Source organism: Aythya marila (assembly GCF_965140915.1).
Source record: "Aythya marila genome assembly, chromosome: 3".
NCBI classification, from domain to species: domain Eukaryota; kingdom Metazoa; phylum Chordata; class Aves; order Anseriformes; family Anatidae; genus Aythya; species Aythya marila.
This window is the reverse complement of record NC_139044.1, coordinates 46,285,784-46,312,640: the sequence shown is the minus strand read 5'-3', so window position 1 is coordinate 46,312,640 and position 26,857 is coordinate 46,285,784. Positions and strand designations below refer to the sequence as shown.

Sequence of the window (26,857 nt, the reverse complement as noted above, 5' to 3'; positions counted from 1 at the left end):
AATACCAAGATCCCTGTGTCTATGAGTCTTGTCACGAGTATGTCTGGATTTCTCTTGCTTGATGCTGTGTGATTATTCTCATGAGCCCCTTCTATTTTTTTTTTAATTAATAGTAATAATAATAATCCAATGTCATTTATCCTGCATGGGCCTAAAGATGTTTCTTTAGCATGGATTCAATTAAAAACAACAACAACAACAAAAAGTGTAATCTTTCTCCTACCTGCTTTTTCTTCACATTCATTCATAAAGATAAACAGAACCATCCTCATAGCATAAGTTGAATTACTGGTATTTATAACTTCCCTTCCAATAGAAAGGGACTATTTCTTTTCTTTGACTTGTTCTCTCAGACTTTCTGTGAAAAGTGCCTACCTGATCTGAACCTGAATTGTGTTTTCACAAAATTTTTGCAGCCATAAATAGATTTCATAAAATGAAAGGCAAAATTTACAAATCCTGAAAAGGCTGACAGAACTAATGCTCATGTTCCAGTACTTGGCACCATAATTCAAGGCCTAGTTCAAGACTAGCTTTCATGTCTTATTTAGAAGATGCAACTTCAGTTTACTTAAATAACTTTCCGCTGTGAGTTTTGTCCTGGGAGTTTAATACCTGATATTCCTCTAGTAGTAGTTCCTCTATTTAGAGAATTTGTGACAGAATGAGGGAAGTGTCTAGTGAAAGCTTCACAGAAAAACACAGCTAGTTAATTAAACAATTATTAGCACTAGACATCTTCTTAAAATGATATATGGAAATATACCATTTCCTTATATGGAAATATACCAATATATATGGATATATGGACATATATCATATAGCTTGTTATGCAGACAGTATAGCAATCAATAATAACATATGCAAAAAAAAAAAAAAAAAGTAATGTTTCCAGTTTTGAAATTGTGTTTTAATATTGTATTCTAAGGTCCAACAGTACATTTTTCATGCCTGGGTTCCACTTGTACAACTTCAGGATGTTAAGAGTCCTTTTGGACGGGCGAGTATTTATCTTCCTTTACTTCATTACTCTTCTTCTGGATTCTCAGAAACTCTGTCTTCATCTTCACGTAACAAGACTTTCTCTATCAGTTCCCATATCTTCCTAAAAATATATGGCATATAAACAACAAAATCACTGAGTAGAATCATAGAATGGCTTGGGTTAGAAGGGACCTTAAAGATCATCTAACCCCAATGTCCCTGCCATGGGCAGGAATGCCACCTAGATCAGGTTGGCAAATGCTCCATCAAACACCTCCAGGAATGAGGCACCCACAGCTTCTCTGGGCAACCTGTTCCAGTGTCTCACTACCCTTACAGTGAAGAATTTCCTCCTAATATCTAATCTAAATCCATCCTATTTTAGTTTAAGACCATTCCCCCTTGTCCTGTCATTATGTACCTGAGTAAAGAGTACTTCTCCATCCTTTTTATAAGACCCCTTTATGTACCGAAAGGCCACAAAGATGTCTCCCCAGAGCCTTCTCTTCTCCAGACTGAACATCCCCAGCTCCCACAGCCCTTCATCATATGAGAGGTGCTCAAGCCATCTGGTCATCTTTGTAGCCCTCCTCACTTTTTTTCATCACTTTGATGAAAATACAGACAGCGTTGGGGAATCTTCCCATTATAGGCCATACAAAAGGAACTAAGCCCTATCTCACCTAACTTCAGATACCTGCAGTTGCTTATATATAAAGATTCATATCCACAGGGAGAATGGTTCATTCTTTCTAAAATCATGCTACCCCAGATGATGAAAATTTTTTGGATTGGATCTAGGCAGAAAGCTACCACATACCTGCCCAATCTTCTCAGTTGAATGCATAAGGTCTGATACATAAAGATGTGCTGTACCCCTTTAGATATTTCTAAAGAATAGAGGCCAAGAGAGCAAACTTTTCTAGATCTGGTATTCCTTGCTGAAAGCAAGAACAGTTTAACTTCATGGCACTGGTCCATACGTTTTTATCATGCCGAGTGTGGATGTCATCATATCCACAGCACAGCTTGTTTGCCTGCTGTATCCTTTCCTACTCTGACTTAGACATGGATCAAGCAGTGCTATTAAAACTTGGCAATAAATATAGTGTCTTAATTTTTTTCCCTCATAAATACTCGCTGATATTAAAAAGTACGTACTTCATCTAATTTTTTTCCTAGCCACTTTCTACAAAGTCTTAAGAGAGACAATTGACCAACACAAATAAGAATGGAAAGCTAAGTCCAAAAGGAATTTCACTATTTACACTAAAGCTTTAGGTACCTCCATCTAACCAGGAAAACAAATAAAACCACGTGACTTAATCCATCCATTTACAACCTGAGAACAGCAATTAAACTTCTGTATTTTGAATATTTTTATTTTCTTAATGGAGTAGTAAGAAATAAAATGTTTTTAATTAGCTGCTAAGCCTGAACAGATCACTTCCTTGATGCAGAAAGAGTAGAAACTAGCCTGAGTAAATTGTTTGCTGCAAATTATTTATTTAGCTGCAGACACAAGCAAAATATTTGCCCTCAAATCACTGGACAATCTCTTCACACCTGAGGGAAGCTTCTACTGTAGATATTAAGTAAGTATTAATCCATGCTTTGCCTCTAATTAAATGTCATCTAAGTTATCTTATGTGCATTAAGGGCAAAGGATGATACAGTTTTGACTTCAGATAATTAGATGCCCTCCTTTAATTATGCCTCAAGATAGACTTTGATTCAGGAATCACATGCTTCATGAAAGTCAATGTTTTAGTGTTCTTGATCTGTCCAGGAGAAATGGAATAATGTCAACTCCAGAAATATGAATCATAACATTAGAGGGGAAGAATTCTGGACATCCATTTTATAAAACATCTTATTATGCAATTGTCCCAAGACAGTGTACATCTTTGAAGTGTTTATAGCTAAGATCTACTGAAAGCAAAATGTTCTGTTAAATTTTTTCAACATTTATTAAGTGTGCTTCTTTAAGCATCCTAGGGCTGATTATTTTTAATAATTAATATCATACAAATGTGACTAATTAACCTTGTATTCAACTACAGCTACTACTAATTGCCTTGATTTTTTACTATCAGTAGCTAACAGACTTCTGTGCTATTTTGCATATAGATTTGTAGCTGCCCATTAGCTTCTAGATTCTCTAGTACTCTGCTGTGGCAAAGCAAGGCTTGCAGCTTGAAGTAGGAAACCAGAAATATGACACTGCCTGGTAACTGCTCTCCATGCTCTTTGTGGGGACATGGTTTATTCAGATCACTTGCATTGCATTACTGTTCTTTTCCAATTCCTCCCCTTCCCCTCATTAAGCTAAATGAATGCATCCATCCAGGAAATTTTAACAACATAATATACAGTAACTTTATATCATAAAGCAGGTTACTTTCCATGTTTGTGAAATTATCATATATTAGTGGTCTTAGATCATTAGGTAGCAGCTCTTGAACTGAGAGCTATTTGCACTGCCATCCTCCAGCAACAAAATCTACTGTGCCTGGTCATTACCACCTTGTGAAATCTGATGTTGGCATTTCTCATGTTAATTAAAGATTAATTTACAGAAATGTAAAGCTTAACCTTAATTTTAGAAGTCCATAGACTTCTAGAATTCATTATTAAGTTAAAACTTAATTGAAAATATTTACACATCATAAGATTTGAGTTCAGTGTTCTATTTTGCTAAAGTCTTAAGAATTCTGTGGAACACTATTCCCCCCCCCCCTTTTTTTTTACACTTTTCTACTACATTACTACATTTTTAAAAGTAAAAAAATAAATCTGTCTTTGTCAGCTAATAAAACATATTCCTCCTTTTAACACCAAATGTTGGCAGTAAGTTCACAATAGAATCATTCTTTTCTGTATCAATGGATCATTTTCTTCAGCATTTATTGGTACTAATTTGGCCTTCTAAAAAAAAAAAAAAAAAAAAAAAAAAACCCACACATTCTCATACCTCTACATTAAAGCGCACAGCTCACAGATTTGTTCTCACACAAGAATCTGCAGTAATTGTTCTGGGTTATATGTCACAAAATACCACCTGCCATCTAAGTTTGAGAAACCACTCCCTTACATAGCATCATGTTATAACAACAGGAAACAATTCCACGATGTCTACCTGAAGTCTGAAAAACTAAAAGGCTAATCCAAAATGCAATAAGATCAGTGAGCCATTCTGTGTATTGCTCAGGCCTTTCACTAACCTGTAAATAAACAGCTGAATCAATCAGGGAGGTTAATCAAAAAACATATATAATTCCCATTGATATTTTTTCTTAGTTTAATTCTCTGGGCCTTATCTATGTTAAAACTATAATCTCTGTTTCTGTCTCCCTGCTGCTATTGTGTATGTGCCATACAACTAACACCTGAATACAGCACAGCTGCTGTTAATAACTAATCTGATTTTAGTCTAACAAGTTGTTAGGACAGGCATTTCCATCACTCTAACACTTTTTGTATAACCACACTGACATAGTTATTTGAACATTTCAGACTCACCTTTGATTTTCCTGAGTGATACTCAGTTTACCTAAAATTCCTGTGATATGTCCTTCAACTTCCTGTAAAAAAATAGATTAATTTTTGAGAAATATCAAAATATCCTTCATTACATAAGAAAGAATCTGCAGTGTATTAGTATTAATTAGCAACACATCTGATCAGCATTTAAAATACTCCAATACTTTTTACTCCATTAACCTTGACATAAATTATAGTAAGTGGTTCCTGTGTGACAGGAGTTTTAATTTAACACTACATCTCAAGTTACACACGTCTTTGAGGCTGACATCAAACCTCATTTCTTGCCAGTTCTTACACCCTGAGGGAAACCCAACAGACAGTAAAACCAGGTCCTAGTGTGTAAACAAGTAAGGGTGTTTATAGCATTACTTTTGTTAAACCAATTACTTTTATATAAACGAGTAGATTTTTGTCTTTCAGCATACACATCCTTTTCTGGCTTCTGGATTGAGCTGGTAAAACAAACTCTGCTTGGGTGTAGTAAGTTTTGTATTTCACATTTCATTGACATCTGAAACAATGCCTGCTCTTTTGGCTACTGACACAGAGCTTCAGGCTTCAGTGTGCAATGGAGTATCAACTGAGCCAAAGACTGTTTTATTCAAGCTATTATTCGCTTTTCTCAAGATATCTGTTAGTGTGTATATTTTATAGAAATCTTTCTAAGTTCTTCTTGCTGAGATATTCCATTGATTTAATATATTGGAGTTATCTACCACAGGCTCTTTTACCTCACTCCAATGCCTTCAGTACAATTGGAAGCAGAGAGTTTTTTCAGCTTTGATTTAGATATTCAGATCAAAGTACCCTAAGCTTGCCACAGTAATTAAAATGATAACAACAATAATAATTTAATAAAAATAATTAATAAAAAAAGTGAAAATATATCCAGTACATTTCAACATTCTAGCTGGTAGCATATAACAGGCCTAACTTGGAACCTGCTGAAGCCAAAGAGAATCTTTCCAATGATGTGTTATTAGAAATACTAAAGGTATCTCACATACAAACTAATTTGCACTGTGCCTGAAGCACAATGGGTTCTAAGGAAATAACTTACTTTTATTTGGCCTTGGAGAAACATGTTTGATGCATTGAGTTTCATAGTTTCAGCCTGAAAAGACAGTAAGAGATCAGTTAAATTATCACACAACATACCAGCAAAACCAAATGCATCAAATCCACTTATCTTTAAAAAGGAAAAATGCAATCTGTATGGGAACAAACACATTGTACTTATGGAGCATTACAAAATCATGTTTTTAAAATAATATGGCAATGCACTGGTTCAATTAGATTGCTCTTTTTAAACGATAACGGTCTTGTCCTTCCAAATAAAAGGTTTTAAATTATGAATTGTTATTACAAATAACAATAAAAACTCAATAACTCTCCACAAACATTCAGCCAAAGTATACTTGGAGGGCAAACTCTCCATTGGCCTAGAGCGACTACTCAGTTTTCTATCTAGACTACTTACGGTGTCTCAGATTTCCCTGCCTTGCTGCTGCGACGATCTCCTGCTCTAATAACTATACAATATTGCCATCTGCTGACTCTTCTTTTTCATTACAAGCACGACGAAAGCTCCCCAAGCCCCTCCCCTGCCCCCCCAAAAAGAAAAAACGAGCCATTTATATTTAATACACTCTGAATGTTCATATTAAATAGAATAAAAAACAAACAAACAAACAAACAAAAACTTGAAAGAGAGGAACTTCTCAGCTTGGCTACTTCTTTAGAGGACCAGATTTCATATACACATCCGTTATGCTGTGGGAGCATATCTTACAGGGTACACAATCTTAAATTTCTGAAGGCATGGAGAGCATATGATCTCTTGTTTGACAGGAAAATAAATAAATAAATAAATAGAAAATGTGAAGACTAATTGCTTCTATTCATTTTTCTAATATCTTGATACCAAGTAAAATTGTCTAAATTAATCAAGAGTTCACCTCCTCCCCCCAAGTTTTGGTGCTGGAGGCCTGATAAATATTTTTTAAAACAAGTGACAGACTTCTGTCTTGTACTCTGAGGTAGTAGTGCAAAAGGCTGTTTGAAAAATTTTACTGGAAAAACAATGAGATTCAATATATCAATTCAATTTAAGGGCAGTCTAGTATGGTACAAGAACACAACAGCTGTATCTATACCTAAACTTGTAAAGACAGAAATATAGACTTGGGGCAATTTTGGTTACGTGTTTTTCTCAGCTTTCCTGTGATTTTCTGGCATCTTAGCTCTACTCTCTATACAATTAATTAATCAATTTGATGTTCTGTCAACAGGTAATTACTCTGCTTCAGGGGACAGAAAGTTAGAAGAAATGTTTGACCTTTTAAATGCTTATCTAAACCTAAGATCTATGTAAACATTTTGCTGTTTGCTCACCATTAAAAGTGACGCATTATTCCCTGCTCATGTACTTTTAACATCTATTTAGCTGCATGAAATTACCTCCTTACTTCACACAGCTGGAACACTTATTGGCGTAACCAGTGACAAGGACAGGTTAAAAGTGGTTTTAGTGAGATCATGTACTATTTCTAACTACACAACTGCCATTACAAAAGGTATAATGCTTTTAACACTGAATGTGTAAATCCTGCAGAAATTTATAAGCATTTAACTTTTATAGTTTAAGTGTTTCTCATACAAGCCACTCTCAGTATGCAAATTTTAGCACATAAATAAGTTACTACAAGTTCTGTACATTGGATGAGATTGCACAGTATTCAATACAAGCCTGTCTCCCACTGTTTGCTTTGTACAACACCAATCACAATGACAGCTCAAGGAGTAACAATACAGCCTAGCAAATTCCCTCCCCCTCCCCCCCCCCAAAAAAAAAGTAATAACACTATTCTGTTACAAATATTCACACTAGTATTTGTACGTTTATTAAAAGTCAGTTATTTGATATCAACGATACATCATAAACCTCTTTTTCAGTCTAGAATTAAACCTGGCCTCCTGCCTGTGTTTGGAATGTGTTCACAGATATGGTAATTTATATACCCCTGTAAAGAATCAGCAGTCATATTCAGTTATTTGGCCATCTAGAAATCAGATTTCAAAGATCATCAGAACTGTCCTATCTTTGCCCCATTGAAGTTACCAGGTATTTCAGAAGTATTTCAGAATTTGGTTCAAGCGTAGATGAGTTAGCCAACTTGGGATTCCCAAAAGATTCCACCTGGAAGTATCCCATTCATAGACATAGTTAAACCAACTTATTACCACCCTTCAGGCCAAGAAATACAAGAGGTAACAACTAACAATAATCTAGTTATTTAAGGTATATTTGGTTACAAATGCCCAAAGTTGGAATATAAATGCAGAAAATACATCTATGTCTGTAGACCATCATCTGCCACAGTCAGGATAAAATTACAAGCCTCCTGTTTCAGGGGCAGAGGCTGGACACCGTGGTGATCACACAGCACCTTATCCAGGTGCTCCTGTGCTCTAAGAACATACTATGTTCCTAGAGGAGAAAATGAAGAGTGCTGACTACCAATCTCAGTTCTAAAGGTTCCATTGTTGTAGTACCTAGATAACAGTATTTCCCAAGAAACAATGCTAGGAAAGGTTTAGAAGTAGTGATTTCTTGCCTCTATTTCTTTAAGGGTGTTTTCCATAATATCTGTTATCCCAGCATAAACCATTGTTTCTTTCTTCTTGGTCTCTAGTATTTTCATTTCCTCCCATTTACTGAGAATTTTACACCTCATAGATTCATGCTGTTCAGAAACAGAAAGAGGTTTTTGTGCTCCCTTTGTATCCTGTTGTCTGCAGGTTTCTGGAAGTATAAAAACATACACACACAAAGACATAGTTAAAAGGACAGAGCTGGAAGTGGAAGTTACCTGACATCTAAGGCTGCATCCATAGCTCTTTCAGTAAGCTTACCCGATAACAAGCTTGAGTTAACCAAGCCAAACCGTACAGGACAGGAACACCCACGACATTACCCTAGCTCAGCTGATGCTTGCACCCACTGTACCCACACTTAATATCCACCTGCAAATGTCTGAACACTGGCACATGAGCTAGGGCACTCACCTTTCACTGTCATCCCAAACAAGGCCCTTTAGCACTTCATGCAAAAAAATGGTCAATCTCTCTATACAATGAGAACATAGACAAGGAGAAAATTCCTGTATCCCACACCAGCATGAGAAACTGATAACAGCATATAAGGAGCAGAATAAACATGCTGTACTCCCTCAGCAGTTCAGAAAACATACTTCAGTATTTTACAGGCCAACTTCACTGCCACCTCACCCACTCACCTCACTAAAACAAGTAAATAGCATGATTCTACGAGGTCCTACACAGCCAGCTCACAGTCCTGCCCAGCCAGGGTCTCACTCAACTCAAAGCACTTTTCAGATTTTCATAGCTTGTCAGTTAGCTCACCTGCAGCCTTCTAGTCTGTTCTGCTGTGGTGGGAGCTGCATTACAGGATCTCACCAGCCAGCTCCTCGCTATACATCTAGGAAATGAGGGAGTCTGCAGGCACAAACTAATAGTGTCCTTCACTCCAAGGCCATACATCTGGTCTAATACAAATAAATAGGACAGCCAGGAAAAGTGTCAGGGTGTGTGGTTATACCTCCAAGGCTCTGCAGTTGCAGAGTAGGTGGAGAAAAGAACAAGAGAGGGAGAGAAATCACTGGCAAAGGGAATGGGAAAGGGAAGAAGAACAACTCATCTCTCCACTGCATGAGACTTCCTAATGGTGTGACCTGGCTTGTCTGACTGGTGCAGTGAGCAGATCAAGAAAATCCTGGTGATTCAGGGGCTACCTTGAAGCTGGCAGGGGCTTTTGAAGCCCACCGTAGTTCACGTTAGGCATGCTTGCAATCAAACAATTTTGTGCCATGCTGTCTAATTCAGGACTACGCCACTGTGTTGGGTAATGAGGATGTTTTAACGATTAAAGACTGCCTGTTTTGCTCCCAGAACACCTACATTTCCTACTCTCTGAGCAGCCTGTCAATAGGCAGCCAGCTCCTTCTGCCATCCTCTGGTTTGCGGTGCAGTATCTATATGCAATCAATAGGTTCAGCAAGAGCTGACAGCTTTGATGGAAAGCGAGACAGGGTGGAGGAAGAGAGTGAGCCTGACTTAAGCGATGCACTCACTTGTGTGGGAAAAGTACAATACCCTGCCATACTTCCTATCTCTCCCCATCCCAGGGGCTAACAGCTGCTAGCTTCTCAAAAAGTCCTCCCCTTTCATGTGAGCCAGTGAAAGTGAGAAACAGAATAACCTTCCTGTGGATCAAGATGGCTACTGGACCTGGAAGAGCTTTACAGAAATGCTACATTGAGAGAATCAAATAATGACTTTTTTATTTGGAAAAGTTTAGGAAAACGTTTTATCCAATTAAAAAAAAAAAAAAATCCCCATTTTTTTGTCTGGAAAAATCATAAAATTCTCATTTCAAGTTAAATTTGAGTGAATACTTTTTTTTGATTGCTTAGCATCCCACCTCCCAAAACAAAAAGGAAAACGGTATTTGCAGAGCCTTGTTCCCTGAGGTGCCTGTACTTGTTGACAAATTCTGGCCCCAGTTTCATGGCTGGGGCTTCTAAATACAGCTGTAACATGAAAAGAGGAACAGCAATGTTTACATCCTTCTGACTTGGCTGGTTTTGATTCCTCAATGTGTAATTAAGGAAGGTGGGGAAGGGAAGTATGATGTTAACTGATTAAGTACTTTTGAAATTAGTACCTGGTAGGGAGGAGAAGGGGAGAAACCTTTACCCACTGTTTAAATGTCTTTATATCATTTTATGCAAAAACATTCCTCAGAAAAGCCTTGGCCTAGAGAGTTCTGATTGTTTTATTCATTAGTACTGCAGGAGATCTAGAGCCAATGACCAATTTTATGTTTGTTTGTTTGTTTTTAGTGGTTTTTTGCAAAGCTCTGAAATTCAAAACCTGTAGCATGCTGTAGAAACAAACATATTCAGGGAAGCTGCATCAAGAAATGCATTCATTGATGTGAAAACAGTTATACTAGGGAGGAATTTGGACCATTTTAAATGCTAAGGGAAGGAAAAACAAGAGCAAGCAAACAAAGCAAGCAGAAGCTGATTTGATTGTTCATTGTTCCTACTTAGAGTGTGTTTGTAAAAGTGAATTAGATGCTAGTGGTAGGAGCTGCACATGGTGAGGTGAACAACTGCCCACAGCCTGGAGTAGGACAGTGGCACACTGAGCATAAAAAGTACTTAAATCTTTATCTACCCTCAAAAGGAAATGCAGAAGACATTTCATATCACTATTTTAACAGCTATTTCCTTATTTGCCACCTTATAATTTGCAAACTGGCATGTTCTCATACTCTAGAACAAAACTATGCTTTGAATACTTTTTATCAATAAAGGCATACAATGAAGGTATACTGTATACAGTTATACTGTATCCTAATGGAATTTTGCAGGATTTCTCAGTTCATCATCTATTAGCTTTTCTCTTCCACAACTGTCCAGATATACATATTTTATCTTACTATGGCTAATTCAAAGATCCTGATCCAGATTCCACTGATCAAAAGCCTTATCAAAAGATACTGTTACCCAGGCAGCACACAAACAGACTGTAAACTTCATTTCTGTTACTGAAATATAGTACTCTGCAAGTATCCAAAAGGGACTGGACAATACTATGGCTAACTAGAGGGTCCAGGGCTGGTACAATCAAGACTGAAAAGAAGCTTAAGATGGGCTATGAAGTCACATGATTTAGGGCTTAACCTACTCACAAAAAGCATGAAATCCAGTTATCACACTTCTTATAGCTGAAGGGTTTAATATACTCTCCCCTGAGACATCTTTAACACACCAGAGTGTTGTGACTCTGACAGCAACAGAATCAGTCACAGACTCAGAGATGATTTGGCAGTTCCTTAGGTTCCTTCAGTGCTAGAAAGTCTCCCATTGACATCTTCCAGTTATAGATAAGGCGAGGAGTGAAAAATGTAAGAAAGATGTCACATGACTAATTTCATTATATGTCAGCACATTTTGATCATACTAACAGGAAAAATCTCAACAGCTGAGAATATTTTTCCAGCCATTTAGAACACTATAGAGCCACAATTTGCACCATATTTCATCTTTAATCAGAATTGTCCCATCCCTTACCTGTTTTATCCTCTGAAGTCTGGCTTATCCATAGCGCCATCTCCAATTCATCCTTCAATCTAGAATAGAACAAAAGGAACAAGAGATTCACAAAAACATTTTCAAGATCCTTTACAAATGATGTGAGTACATAGTTCTTGCATGTAAGGAATATTATTATATGTATGGCTAGTGGAATTGCTTGCCAAGCCACGTTCAATAATTTAACAGCAGTTCTGGCTAACTGGGGAGGCCTCAGTTGACTAGAGTTTGGCAAACATGAGGGCAGTAAGGATGATCCAGGAAATTACAGGTCTGTCAGTCTGCCTTCAGTGCCAGGGAAGGTCATGGAGTAGATCACCCCAAGTGCCATCACACGGCACGTACAGGACAACCAGCTGATCCAACCCAATCAGCATGGGTTTATGAAAGGCATGTCCTTCCATGACAAGATAACCCACTTAATGGATGAGGGAAAGGCTGTGGATGCTGTTTACTTGGACTTGACAAAGGCATTTGATACTGTTTTCCACGGTCTTCTCCAGGAGAATCTGGCTGCTCATGACTTTGACCGATGTTCTGTTCACTGGGTTAAAACCTGTCTGGATGCTCAGGACCAAAGAGTCATTGTGAATGGAGTTAAATCTGGTTGGCCACCAGTCACGTGGTGTTTCCCAGGCCTCAGTACTGGGCACAGCTTTGTTTAACATCTTTATCAACAGCATTGATGAGAGGATTGAGTGCACCCTCAGTTAGATTGCAGACAACATCAAGCTGAGTGAGAATTTTGATCTTCCTGAGGGTAGGAAGATGAAACTGGATAGGCCAGGTTGATAGACCACATCTAATTGCATGACCTTAAACAACGTCAAAGGCTGGGTGCTGCGCTTGGGTCTTAACAACCCCAAGCAGCGGTATAGGCTTGGGGAAGAGTGGCTGTAAAGCTGTCTGGCAGAAAAGGACCTGGGGTTGCTGGTCAACAGCCAGCTGAACATGAGCCAGCAGTGTGCCCAGGTGACCAAGAAGGCCAATGGCATTCTGGCCTGAAGCAGAAATAGTGTGGTCAGCAGAATTAAGGAAATGATTGTCCCTCTGTACTTGGCAGTGGTGCGGCCTCACATAGTTTAAATCCTGAGGGGCCCAAAAGCGAACATGGTGCTCAGTCTCCCTCTGCTTCATTAAAATTGCAGCTTCTTTTCATGGGAGAGGAAATTTCTTGTTCACTGTATGAAAATACTGAAGCAATTACACATTACCTACGCACATAGACAGATAGGCAGCACAATAACATAAGTGGACAGTTTAGTTCTGTATACACTTTAATATTCTTTCTTCCCCCCTCCTTATCAAATCTCCAAAATCTTATCAGATATTCTAATATCTACTAACCAATTTTATTTACAAAACAAAAGACAAAAAGTCTTGTATGAAAGTCTTTTATTCTGCCTACCCTTCAAGTTTTCCTTCCTACATGGTCCATTGTAAGAAAAGGAAAAAATTGGTCTTAGGCTTCCAGTGGCAAATAACGCATGCAAATATTTCAGATTTTGATTGTTAATTTTCCTGCAAAACTTGAGTTTTATCATTACAATACAGCAAGGTTCTAAATTTCTGTGGTAACAGATTACTGTCCAGAACTGAAAGGTCTTCTAGGGTATTTATTTATTTACCTAGAGCTGTCAAATCTCTCAAGAACTTCACTAAATCATTCTAGGATGTTTATCATTATTTTCTTTCAGCCCTTTGGCAGAAGACAAATGTCGTATTTTCCCCCTTACCTTTAAATACTTATAAGAACTTGCACAAAAATCAATCTCTGTAGCCTAGACAAAATTTGTATATGCATGATCTATAAATATTACATACTATGCCCTGATCCATCTTAACTTCATGCCAGTTTGACTTTATCCCACATTACTATGTAATAATGAATTGTCTCTGTATAGACAAGCATACATGTGTAGAGTGCTGGACCACTATTATCCTCCTGTTTACACTAGTAGAAACTAGGGAACATGAGTCTCTTTCACACTTTATCTCAAATGCAGAATCATCCAAACTACATTTCGAAAGCACAATGTAATGCTTAATGTGTACACACTAAATATTATGGAAACAACAACTGCAATGACTTAAAGACCTCAAGTCATCTAGTCTAGTTAGAAAACTGTTTACAAGAAAAAGGGATAGATAAGTCAGGCAACCACCAGTTTAGTGAAAGAGTGATTTCTGAATTCTTCAGGCTGTTGAAAGATAGTAAAGGGGGAAAGAAGAGGAAAGCTGCTAGGCAAGATCTCCTGCAGGATAGTTTTCAAGCTTAAAGACTAGAGCTCTGGGATTAACCAGCCATAAATTCCAACACTCAGGTTAGCAACCTAGATCAGAGTTTGGAGCAGGAGAAAGGAGATTTAGAAGCTGTGATGTGTAACATCAGCATCATGTAACAGAGTCATGGAAACATGGGGCCAGTCCAATGATGGCAGAGTGCCTGAGAAGCTCTGAGAATTAGCTAGTCAAACCAAGTCTGGTTTTAGAGGACAGGACACCAGCAATCAACAAAGGGCATGCTTTGTTGCTTCCATTGTAAGGAACATAGTTGGGTTCCAGCAGAAGTCACAAGTCTAAAATCTCATGATGCAGGCTGCTGCCTATGTGGTCAGGAGACTTCTCTGTGATGACATTAGCTGCCTGAATGGCATCAGTCAGGAATAGCAAAACGGGAAACCCTTTGGACTTCAGAGCCTTAGCTTCAATGCTAAACTATGTCCCCCAGTGTGATTGGTATGAAAGAAAAAAGAAATATCAGAAATATATATTAAGAAAGCAGAAAGATAATTACCTAGAATAAGTCATCCACAGGGTCTAATCTTTTGAAGTTTCTGAAAACTTCAAGAACTTGGTTTACTTGTTGCTGTTTTAGCCCATTTAGGTAGTTGTTACTAGAGGGATTGAAAGCATTTGCAACACTTACTCTTTGCTTCTTTCCAGGGCAGTACTGACTTTTTTCACGAGAGCCTTCAGGTATTTTCTGACAGACTGCATTTCTGAAGCCCTTGAAGACATTGTTTCCATCCCTTTGGCCTGAGCCTTTAGAGCCTGTAAGAATGCATAAACAAGAGTAAAATGTCAAGTCATGTAGCAGCAGCATTTCCTTTGCAAAACATGCAAGTTCTGGTACCATTTTTAAAATTACGTTTTTAGTAAAAATAAATTCTGATGAAAACTTCTGAATGAGATACTCATGAGACTAACAGCTAACAAGCCCAGGCATGAACCAAAAAACTATGGCAGGTTTTAGAGTTGGCCAAAGAGTTTCTTTCAATTTGTAACTAGATTAAAGGCTTGTAACAGATTATAAATAAATAAATAAATAAATAAATATTACTTAAAAAAAAAAAAAAAAAGAAAAGAAAGAAATTGTCTGTATAATTGTCTATATTCCCTTTTAAAAAAAAAAAAAAATATATATATATATATATAAAAGGAATATAGACAATTATACAGACAATTTCTTTTTTCCTTTGCACATCCCAACCAGCCAATATGAAGACTCAGACCCATGCAAACCCCTGCTTTTCCAACAATCCTTTCAGGTGCTTTGCCATGTTACTTTTTCTAGATGTTAATGACGAATGCAGCACAGCTTACAGCATAAACTTTCATTTTCATTTCAACAGACTGTTAATATCAAAGAGAAGCTCCCAGGCTCAACGCCAAAGAGAGTGGATAACTAAGGCAAAATCCTCAGAGCAAATCCAGTCTGCTCAGGGTCAATAGAGAACACCAGCATAAAAAGCTAGCAGGTCAGAAAAGGGCTAGTTTTAGAGTAGGGAAGGTTAAAGAGGAAGAATGCAAGAGAAGGGAGCAGGGACTCACAGGTCCAAGCTAGGCTGAAATGGGGTCCTGGCCACGGATGGGAGGAGACCCTGGAAAGGCTCAGCAGGGACAGGCAGGGCTGGTGGTACCCAGTGTCAGGGTCTGACACCTCCTCTGTGCTCTCTTTCCGTGGTGGAGCATGCCTTTCCTGGTGCCTTTTCCTTTTTCCAGAGATGAGATGATACTGACAAGGGAGTTAGGAGGAAAAGGGGATGCACAACCCTACTCCTGGCAGCCTGAAGCCAATGTCACCTCCTGCACAGCATCACTTCTGCAGTAAGCCTGACGTGGAACCACTGAAGAGGACACTGGACTGTAATAAGCACACATCCTTCTGCCACATTCATCGCATGTCTCACAGCAGAAATTCAAATTTGGCCACCTCTACAAAGAACAGAGAAGACATTTACCTGAGGCCTCCTCCCTCTATGTGCCTTCAACAGCTGTCTATATGTCTGTAACCTGCCTATGTACCATAGCCCTAAAGGTTTGGACACAGAGGAAAAGCAACTTTTCACAAGGTTGGATATGCCTGTTCTAGGGTTGAGAGTGAAGTCATTTACTCTTTTCAGAGAGACCACCAAAATGGAGCTCAGGCCAGCCTCTTTATCTGTTATTAGCAGTGGGGGGCACATGCAAATAAGTAATAAGTTTGATACAAGGACAATAGGTCTGATACTTCAGAAATCCAGCAAAGTCTATTCAGCTAATTCTCTGGTTATTCTGCAGCAGCTACTCTCTCAGTTATTATCCCTAAGGGTTGCTCCCACAGAAACTGAAATTGTCCGATTTCAAATACCTCATTTCTCTGTAGCATACTCAGGGAAAAATTCACAACTGTACGTGGATATGAAGATGTCTCTTTTCAAAACCAAAGTTCTTAGGCTTTACAGCATAATTAGGAGCAAAGATCAAGAACCAAATACTACCTTGTATTGTGCTATAGGCAGAGAGTCCAGAAGCATCATTATGTACAGCTCATACTCACTCTGAACAAATTGAGAGGAAAGAACATCAGAAAATGTTTAACACAGTCTAGAGATTATAAAGTCTTATTTCGCTTTGGTTCCAGAAAAATCATAACTTTTGTGCTGACATGAGGAGATTAGTTGTGCTGCCACACATGGTTTTACTTAAAACACAGAGTTAGTATTTGCCAATGTTATACCCAGTACAATTCAATTACCCAGCTAGCTCCTCTTCCTCAAGGATTACTTGCTTGTAATACCTATCTTTCCCTCACCTATAGCTGCTGAATTTCAGTGTGTAATTATTTTTCAACAAACAGAGGAATTACATTTTTCTGCTCAGTTCTTTCTGGGAAAGTTAATGTAGAATTTATGCCATTAGCAACACATTACAGTGTACAGAATCAGAGTGTAACTTCATTTTTATCATAAACATTTTATTTCTGTTTCACATGCAAATTACTGTCCTGAGTGCCCAGGAAGAGAAACAGATTTGATTCCCACATAAAAGGCTTCAATCCTCATCCTTCAGGACAGTGAAAAATCAAAAAATAGGAAAAAATAGGAAAGTCATTAATATACGTCAGGTGAGAATTATCACTCCTCACATGCGACTGTCATGAGTGAGAGGTAGACAGCTAATTCACCTGTAGGTTACAGATAGATTTTTTTTTTCCAAAATACTTTATGGACTTTAGAATTAGGGCTAGAGTTGGGGTTTTGTTTGTTTTATTTTTAATAATGTCTTTTTCAAACTGTTCAAGATGTAGCCAAATGTTTTGTGTCTGTGCAACTCACACATTAAATTAGGGGAAAGCCTAGAAAAGAACTTATAAATCTTTCCCAAAAGCTGACTGCTCTTCCTACCTGATCAGGTACATTCACCCTATGTTGTGCTAAATCTTTGAAATAATTCTTACCTTAATTTCCTTGAGAATATCACCAAATATCAGAGAACTGTTGCATATATCTTCAAAAACTTCCTCAACAACCTGTAGTCGCTTGAAATTGAGGGGATCATAGCCACAGATTTTCTGAAGCTCCTGGTAAAAGCACCAAAATTAACAGCTACGTATCCACATGTGCAGAAGGTGCTCTACAGCAGTTACTGTCAGAATAAGTTACTTTGTTCAAGTTCGTGTCATTTCTTCTGATAGTATGCAGTAAGAAACATCATGAGAATCCAGATCAATTTCATAGTCATAACATGAAAACTGCATTTTTATCACAGTAAGAAGATCACATTCAAAAAGACTGGATGTACTGATTATTAAAAATAATAATAATAATAAAAATATTAGAAAACGAAGAAGTCACTGATTTTTGTTGCAAAAGACAATTATGACATTACACCTCAACCTTTTGCTGAATGTCTTGTTTACACATTTACAGCCAACCCTGCCATAAGCATAAATTAGTCTCTCTACTGATTTTAACAGATCATCGCCAGTTTGGGAGAAGCAGACCTTGGAACATGTTGCATCCCTTAAAGCAACTGTTGTTAGCTTAGAAAGACATAATTAATATATAAATAATCTGATAAACCCTATCTAAGGAATGCAACGCTTAAAATCATATGCTTATAATCTCATGGTTTTACATATCAGCTCTGAGTAATAAACCTGAGACAGCGAAAGAGTCTCTCAGGAAACCTCCTCTATCATAAAAATTCTTTCTCCAGAGTGCTGCTGGCCTCACCTCAAAGTGCTCTGTTCCTAAGATTAACTTTTCCGAAACAAGCCTCCTAGGTAGATAATCAACTGTGGCAGTTTTTCACTTTGTGAATATCCTTATTTCAAACCAAGGCTGATAGAAATTTTGACCATTTAATCAAAGGCCAAAGATTACCATCACTGCAAGAGTTACCCTATCTCACAAAAATTTACTGATTCAAAGTGTTTCTGATAAAATGTTTTTCTGGGAAAAACTGTTTTGAAAAATACAATATCAAGCTGTTACTCTGCTATAATACATTGCTTTGCCTTAAATGTTTTTCCTCCATCCCTTCTTCCCTTTTCTCTGGCTTCTTAAACCAGAGGCATAGGAGAATGGTTGCTTGAAATCATTTATTGGGGTGGGAAGCAACCATTTTGGCGAGTTGCTTAATTGCATGACAGATGATACTTCCTAGAATCCACTGGAGAATGGAGCTCTTACTCACACTACCCATTTTGTTAGTTTACCTACCCCAGTCTGCTTTCATTCAGTTCCATCTCTAATTTCTATGACTCCAGTACCTTATTCTTACTCCTGCAGCTGGTTCGAAGAGATTGCTAATGGTTACCCCAGGGCAGTAACTCAAGTAAATTCTAGAAGGTGTATTTGCTTTACTCACCAAATTCACTCCCCCCATTCTACCCATCACATGAGGCCAGTCAGAATGCAGCAAATATCTGTGCATAAAGACAGCCTACGGCATGCACAGAGAAGGTAGCTTTTACAGTTTATCTTAAACATGCTCCTAGACAAGAGGCAGAGCTGCTGGCCAAATGATTTTCCCATGCAGATCACTAGCTTGCAGTATCCTTCTTTACTGTATACTTAGCATTTCCACAAGACAAGAGGGGGAAGAGAAAACAGTGGAGTACAGTTTTAGTTCAAGGCTTTGGAACACAGAGTAGATGCACCTTACAAGAGGGCAACTAAGCAAATACATGCGATTAGCTCTCTGAAAAGAAACAAGAGGGTGATTTTGCCTAAACGCATTCATTCAGTTTTCCTGGAATACACATAACCCATCCACCTAGAAAGGTGCTCCAAAATTTACTTTTCCATCAGTTTTGGGGCTCTCTTACCTTAGCCAGCTTCCTTTCATGCTGTTCTGATACTTTTTTTCCTGTTAAGTCATTCTGTAACAATTCATGCTTTGCTATGAACTCCTTCTGGAACTGTAGGAACTTGTTAAACTGATCAGTTTTAGTTACACCAGCCAAATATGAAGGTATGAACTGGTATTCTTCCTTGGCAAGCTCAACAGCACACTGCCGGCTGTTCTTAACTGGTTTGTTTTTCAGCACCATAATCTCTGACATATCTAACTCCTCTCTTTTCAGACGCATATGGAATCTGTCAGTTCCCTCCTCTGCTTTCTTTTTCAGTGCTTTCAACTTTAATATTTCCGGTGCAGTAGAATTTGCATCTACTGAGGCACCAATGCTGATCACAGGTGACTGTGGATGTCTGTTGTTGGGGAAGGAAGATTCAGCCTGTGCTGGAAGCAGAGGAATGCTGAAACAAAAGTTGCCAGAACAATTTTTCATCTTCCTTGTTCTCTCATTTTCAACCAGGAATTGATTTCTTTCTGTGACGAAACTAGTTTGCTTCCTGGTAGAGTACCATCGGCCTTGTTTTATTTTCTCTGAAGGCTTATAAATCTTGTTATGATTTAAGTGTCCTGAGGTGTATAGTTTAACATCTGTTCTGTAGGTCAGTTCCACGCTATCTGAGGGATGAGCCAGGCTCCTCACTTCACGGTTTCTCTCCATGATGAAATGGATTCTTGTGCCATATGCTTATAAGAAAGAAGAAATAATACACTTAATACACAAAATACACTTGAAAAATGGAAAGCTTTGGATGACCAAACGTTTTCACAGATCAAAACTCTCCCAGTTCTATAACAGAACATTTTAAACAGACATGCCCTACAAAACTATGCTACCTTCCTTCTTATTCACAGCAGTATATAAATAGTATATAAATAACCAAAGAGACCTGGACACACCAGTAGGTTCTTGTTAAGTTCAGACTCTGCTCATCTGCTCACACTGATAGGTAATGCTCTCTGTTTTTTGTTTGTTTGTTCCCACCCCAACCCCCCCAGCCTCTCCATGGTCCTGCTGCTCAAGGAGCCTATTCTGCCTAACATTAGGCCCATGGTTGGTCAGTTTCTACTGTATATCAAATAATCCCTTTCAGAAACTTTCAACATCATCATTAGCGTGTTGCTTTAGACATTCAGTCTTCTCATTTTAAACCTTTGTTCATCGTCAGATTATATTTTGCTACTTGCTAATCTTGTCCCAGTTTCTGTATTGCTAATAGTTCTCTCCCATCATCTACTCCTTAATGTCTTTTATAGAGATAAATATTATGGCTCCTCTCAGCCTTCATTTTACCTAATAAAAGAAAACAAGCTTGATATATATATATTTTTTTATCTATAAAGTCAGTTTTGTGAGGAAGTCTCACAATTCTTCTAGTTATTTCAGTAATGATGGCATATTCACATGAGATCGCTGTTACAAACTGCAAACTTTTTTGAAACTCGATTATTATTGTACTCTGGCACAAAGTAACCTAATAAATGAGTCACTGTTGTGCTCTGATATGTTTAATAGTATTTAGCCTTATGTACACAGATACCCTGCTCCTGCAGGACCTTGTATCCCTAGGGGATGAGGCAGTGATGCCCACAAAAGCAGAATTAGGAAGACAAGAAGTTTGTGAGATATTTTAAAGGGGGAAGCAATTTGGAGGGAAACAATTCAACTCCTTTCAGTGCTGCATAGAGACTGAGTGTCAGGAGGCAACCAAGGAGCCTATGGGTGCTTAGGACAGCTCTCCATATCTGTACAAGATCTTCAAATGGCCACACAGCCTGACAGATACCCACACGATACATGAAAGCAACTGGTACCTGCAGGAGGCCATGCTAGAAGGGCAGGGGCAAGGCCTGACCTCAACATCCCACTCCCAAGATCCACTGGCCACCCATGAGAAAGTCAATGAGAAACACAACAGTGCATTTGCATTGTCAGCATGATGACTGGAATTTTGCTGTCAGTGCTAGCAACAATAAGGCCAGCTACAATGAGCTAATATTTCCAAGTAGCTCTTCTTTTTGTCTCCCTGTTCTGGTTTAAGTTAGGACAGAGTTAGTTTTATTCCTAGTAGCTGGTAGAGTGCTATGTTTTGGCTTAGGGTGAGAAGAGTGCTGACAACATGCTGATGTTTTAATTGTTGCAGAGCAGTGCTTACACCAAGCCAAGGACATTTCAGCTTCTCACTCTGTCCTGCCAACGGGCAGGTCTGGGGGTGCAACAAGAGCTGGAAGGGGCCAAACCCAGAACAGCTGACCCAAACTAGCCAAAGGGGTATTCCATACCATCTGACATCATGCATAGGGGTGGCTAGCCAGGGTGGGGGGCCGGCTGCTTAGGGTTAGGCTGGGCATCGGTCAGTAGGTGGTAAGCAATTGCATTGTGCATCACTTGTTTCATACACATTATTACTGGTGGTACTATTATCATCATTATTGTCATTATTATTATTGTTATTATTACTTTCCTGTTTTAATAAACTGTCTTTATCTCAACCCACAGGCTTCACTTTCCCATTTCTCTTCCCCATCCCAGAGAGGGAGGGGGAAAGGTGAGTGAATGGCTGTGTGGTGTTTAGCTGCCGACTGGGTTAAACCACAACATTCCCTAGCACAGCCTGCTTCACCTTCTCAAGATGGCAATATGGTTAAAAGAGGTTCCTCTTAGCCCACTCCTGCCTCCCCAGCCAAGCCAGTCTGCCTATGGCTGCTGAATTGGTGGCACAACAGGTTTTTGTTTTGTTTTGTTTTTTCCTGGCAAGCTGGCCCTGTCCAGTGCTGAACATGGAGGGCTTGGCATCAGTGCTTGTAGAAAAGGGCCTTCAAGCCAGTGAGACAACATTGCCAATACAGTGACACCTCCAGACAGCCATCCTGAAACAGGAGGACACATCTCCTCATGGAGGGATACAGGCCCTGCAGAGAAACATACAGAAGCACCACCTCTACATTTATACCAGTACTAGATACCATGATTAAAATGCATTAACATTAATGGGTAAAGCAAAGAAACATGTCCACTCTACGCAGTAGGGAAGGGAGACAAGGGGCCAAAAATGCCCAATTAAGCTTTTTCCTTCACTCATAAGTGAAAAAGAGGAGCAAGTGACTAGTACAGGTAACACAGTGAGAGAAGGGTAAATAAACGTTAAAAAAGTTATAGCCTGAATAGATGGATTAGACAGTACTTAGAGTAATGTGTTGCTGATTTGGCTGAACCTGATGAACATCTGTCTAGCACATGAGAAAAACTGCCTGAAACAGTCTCAGATGCATTAGCAGTTACTTTTGAGAAGACAGCTGGAGACAGATGACCCACCAATGATGGGAAAAGCTTCATCACAGGGTCTATCTTTAAAAAAAAAAAAGTGGGGAAGAGAGAGAAGAGAGGAGTGAAAGCTCAGCAACTTTACCTTCAACTTCCCAAGAGAAAAAAGTATCCTGGAAAAATAAAATTACTTTAAGAACCTAAACAACTAATGATGAGCTGAATAACAAACACATGTTATTAGTGTTTTATATTAAGGGTGTTAGTGCAGGGGAAAAACAGTAGTAGCTGCATATTTTGACTTTACTTAGGCTTTTAGTATTGCCTTTTATAGCATTCTCCTAAGTGAGAAAAAATAATAATCTAGAAGTAGGTAGGCTAGCCTGGGTACAATAAACAAATAAAAAAATAAAATAAACAAACAAACAAACAAAAAAGTAAAACTATATTCAAAGAGGAATTTAAAAGTTTCTTTATCCAAATGAAGGAGGTACCAAGCAGTATTCTATGAAGATTCACCTGGAATCTGGACCTGATTTTCCCAGCATTTTTATTTATATTGTGGATGATGGAATACACAATATGCTAGTTAAATTTACAGATGACATGAAATGGAGAGGGATGCAGATAGTCTCAGAGACAGGGGTTGGAACTGAAAATGCTCTTGATAAATTAGAGACATTCTGAGAACAGCTGCATGAACTTCAATATGTGCAGAAACAATCAGCTGCCCAGCAGCCAGCAACAGCTGGTTCAGCAGAAAATTATTTAGAAAATATCTTGGGAATATTGTGAATGATAAGGTCAACACCACTCAACAGTGTCAGTGTGGTGAGTAAGACAAATGCCATTCTGGGATGTACAGAGCACTATTGAAGATGAAATACTCCTGTCAACGCTAGCAGCACAGAAGAGGCTCCAGCCAGATGTTGTGCCCAGTTTCAGCCACTGCTCTTTGGGAAAGATTTAGGACAATGGAGGACTCCAGACAAGAGTGAGTTGAAACCACGGCTGAGAAGAAAAATTATATAGGTGGAGGAATTTAATTTAGCCTGAAGAGACTAAATAAAGGGAGAAAGAGCAAAAACCATACATGGCTGCCCTTGCTACCCGGGAAAATAAACCTAGGAACTCACATACACAATCAGAAAGTCAAATCCTGACCCATCAGCTGAGATAACATTTTAACCACCAGGATTCCCTCACTACTAAACAATATTAGAAACCCATATTTATTTATCTGCAGTCAGAGCCTTGACTTACATAACAAGGAGTAATATATTTACATGGGATAGGCTCACTGGAAGAGGGTACACTGGGGAGAATTAGAAGCCTATAGATACGCATAGGTTTCAAGTAGCACAGAATAAAAGCTGTTGACTGACATTTACTAAGGCAGTCATTCCTTCATTCCTTATCATTCCTTCAACAACAGGGATGCAGGGAGTGAGGAGTGGGGGGAAATAAGTTAATTTTCCCTTCTTGCCACTCCAGTCATTTTTTATTTTCTTATTTTTAATTCTTCTGATTTGAGAACCATTTAATTGTTACTGTGATTGATTTGTGCTGCAGGGATGGAAATTGACATGATAATAAGATTGTGATTTTTTCATAAAAATACATGAGAGATAAAAGATCATATAGCAGTACGTTGAGTGGAGGAGAGGCAGTGGCAGCTGCTACTGAGAAAGAACTGTCTAACTGATTATATTTGCTCCCCTTTTCTTTCTTTAAGCACACACACAAACCTCTTGTGAAAGTTACTTTATTTATTCTAGAAATGTAACAGTATGCTGGCTAGGTGTAGGGTAGATAAGAAGACTACTTTTGTTTGCCCATTCAGAATAGAGCCTGCAATTACCCTGAAGAGACATCTAGAGTTGGAGTGGAATAAGCTCATACTCAGATATTGTCCCTTAATTTCCTCTCTGGGCAGACCACAGTAGTCTCAGAACCTCAATGGAGGAGCAGCCTTGAGTTCAGCCCTCTTATAAGCTGAGGCTTTAAGTTCTAAATGGATGGGAGATGAGGTAAAGTAAGGCATGAAGCAAAAAAAAAAAAAAAAAAAAAAAGTAGTTTGTAATAAAAGGGTTTTCTTGACCTGTCCAGGAGCAGGAATTCACAATTTTGTCTCCTTATTGACTATATCAATGAGCAGATAGCAAAGATGAACACCTCAGGGTATGTATTTCCTGGTAGGGGACAGGTCTGCATCCTATTACCATCATTTCTCGTGGTAAGTGGGAAGACAGTATGACTAGTGGCGTACAAGTGTCCGAAGGCACTGAGCAACAGGCTGGGCAGCACAAGACCTTCCTTCTCTGTCTAAGAGTATCTACTTCAGGTAAGTGTAGCCTGCTTGTAAAAAGCCATCCCACCATGCCCATTCAGTTTATAGTAAAAGAAAATACTGCCTTGAGGGGGAACAAGGTCTTTGAACATGTTTACATAGCATAAACACAAGAACAAGAGGCTGGGGAACTGCATGCTTAAGAAAAACTGGGGGTTGGAAAAAAAAAAAAAAAGTCATAGACCTTGACAACAGGACTGGAGGAATGAGCCAACAGAAACCTCTTGAAAGTCAACCAGGAAAAATGTAATGCCTATAATCGAGGATGGCCTAACCTTACTTAGCAGTACAGGCTTGGGGTGGACTGGATAGATAGCAGCTTTGCAGAAGAGTACCTGTGGTTCCTTATGGTCAAGGTGCACAAGCCCAGCAGTGTGCCTTGAAATTAAGAAAGCAAATACATAGACAGCAGACATATGAAAGTGCTTGCTCTCCTCTACTCCACACCGGCTCACTGTGTCCAGTCTTAGGTACTATAGTGCAAGAAAGACATTGACAAACTAGAGAGACTAGCAGAGGAGTATTGAGATTCCCAAGAGATTGGAGCACCCCAGAAGGACCTCATTTTGCATAGACCAGAGATCAGACTTCTAAGAGGAGGCAGAAAATAAATAAATAAATACATAAATAAAAAATGCTGTCGCCCACTACCTCAGGTGGTAGAGAAGCAAGAACCTCCTCTCAGAGGTGCACATTGAAAGGTCAAGGGGACACAGCTACATGATGCAGCAAGGGAGAAATTGGTTGGACATAAGAAAATAAAATTCTTCACATCAAGAATGGTTTGGCACTGGACCATGTGTTAAGAGAGAGAGTGAAATCTCCATCCCTGGAAGTACTCACAGTTTCATAGGGTAAGATCCTGAGCATCTGATCAAAATTTGTTAGCCCAGTTTGGCAGAAGGATTGGACTGGGTGACTGCCAGAGATCCCTTCCAACCCAACTTTTTCTGTTTTCAGGAATATTTTCAAACTTGCAAAATGAAACAATAGAAAAAAAAAATCAGGAAATACCATAATATGCCTTCCCTCATCCTCTGCCTTGTGCATTCAAGTTGTGCACTGCAGGTGGCAGAGAAGCAATAGGAAAGAAGTTTTACTGTAGACACAGTGCCTGAAGTATGTAAGCAAGGGAAGGTCTGTAGGAAGAGGTAATCTCTTTTATTAGACCAAGTGATAAAGTTAGAAAAACTTGGAGATTTCAGGCACGCAAACATTTCTTCAGCCCTAAAATAGAACCTGTCCACTTCAGTGGTTGAAAACAGGTTGAAAACAGCCTGAATTTAGCTGGCTATATTTATAGCTATATATATAGACCATCTGAGGGGGGGAAAGAAAGGTAATTGACACTTGCAGAGTGGAAGAGATGTTAACTACATTTTCACCTCTCCTCTCAATACCTCCTGAGGGAGGCAGAGGGATATTTTTTGCCTGCAGAACATGAGGGTGGAAAAGAGTTTTGAAGCACAATAAAACACTTCAGTATAGTTGATCATGGCTTCCTGGACATGGGGAAATTCAGGCTGCCTGTAGTGAAACACATACATGCACTGGATCCTGGTGTGATGTTTCTGATAAGGTCACTGAAGGCAGTAGCCATGTGGTGGCATGGACCACACCAGTGATGCTTGGCTTTTCCCACTGCATAGGAAGCCCCTGAGCTGGCCATCAGGCTGGGTGAAATGGCTTTCTCACCTTACACCAAGCATCCAAGCTGGCACTTCAACAACCACCAGCTTCCTCCAGTCCACCAGGGCCCAGCCATCACCACGGACACCAGCCAGACACCCTGCCGACCCCAGGTCCCCGCCCAGCAACACAGACCTGTGCCTCACCCTGCCTCAGTAGCATTTCAGTCCGGGCCATGAGGATTAATCTGGGACCAGCCATGTGTGGGGCTTC

The 26,857-nt window shown here is 39.0% G+C and overlaps 1 protein-coding gene across 1 annotated transcript; it reads right to left on the bottom strand.

The window, feature by feature from the left end:
* Nucleotides 1-1,026: 1,026 nt before the first annotated feature.
* LOC309876163 (uncharacterized protein C6orf118) lies at nucleotides 1,027-20,001 on the bottom strand (the record flags this gene model as incomplete). Its single annotated transcript, XM_082756163.1, has 10 exons — nucleotides 1,027-1,105; nucleotides 4,507-4,568; nucleotides 5,591-5,644; nucleotides 7,652-7,729; nucleotides 8,148-8,335; nucleotides 11,694-11,752; nucleotides 14,644-14,768; nucleotides 16,478-16,537; nucleotides 17,437-17,559; nucleotides 19,312-20,001. The coding sequence occupies 10 exons, from the start codon at nucleotides 19,999-20,001 to the stop codon at nucleotides 1,027-1,029; spliced, it is 1,518 nt and encodes a 505-aa protein (XP_082612289.1).
* Between the last annotated feature and the right edge of the window lie 6,856 nt (nucleotides 20,002-26,857).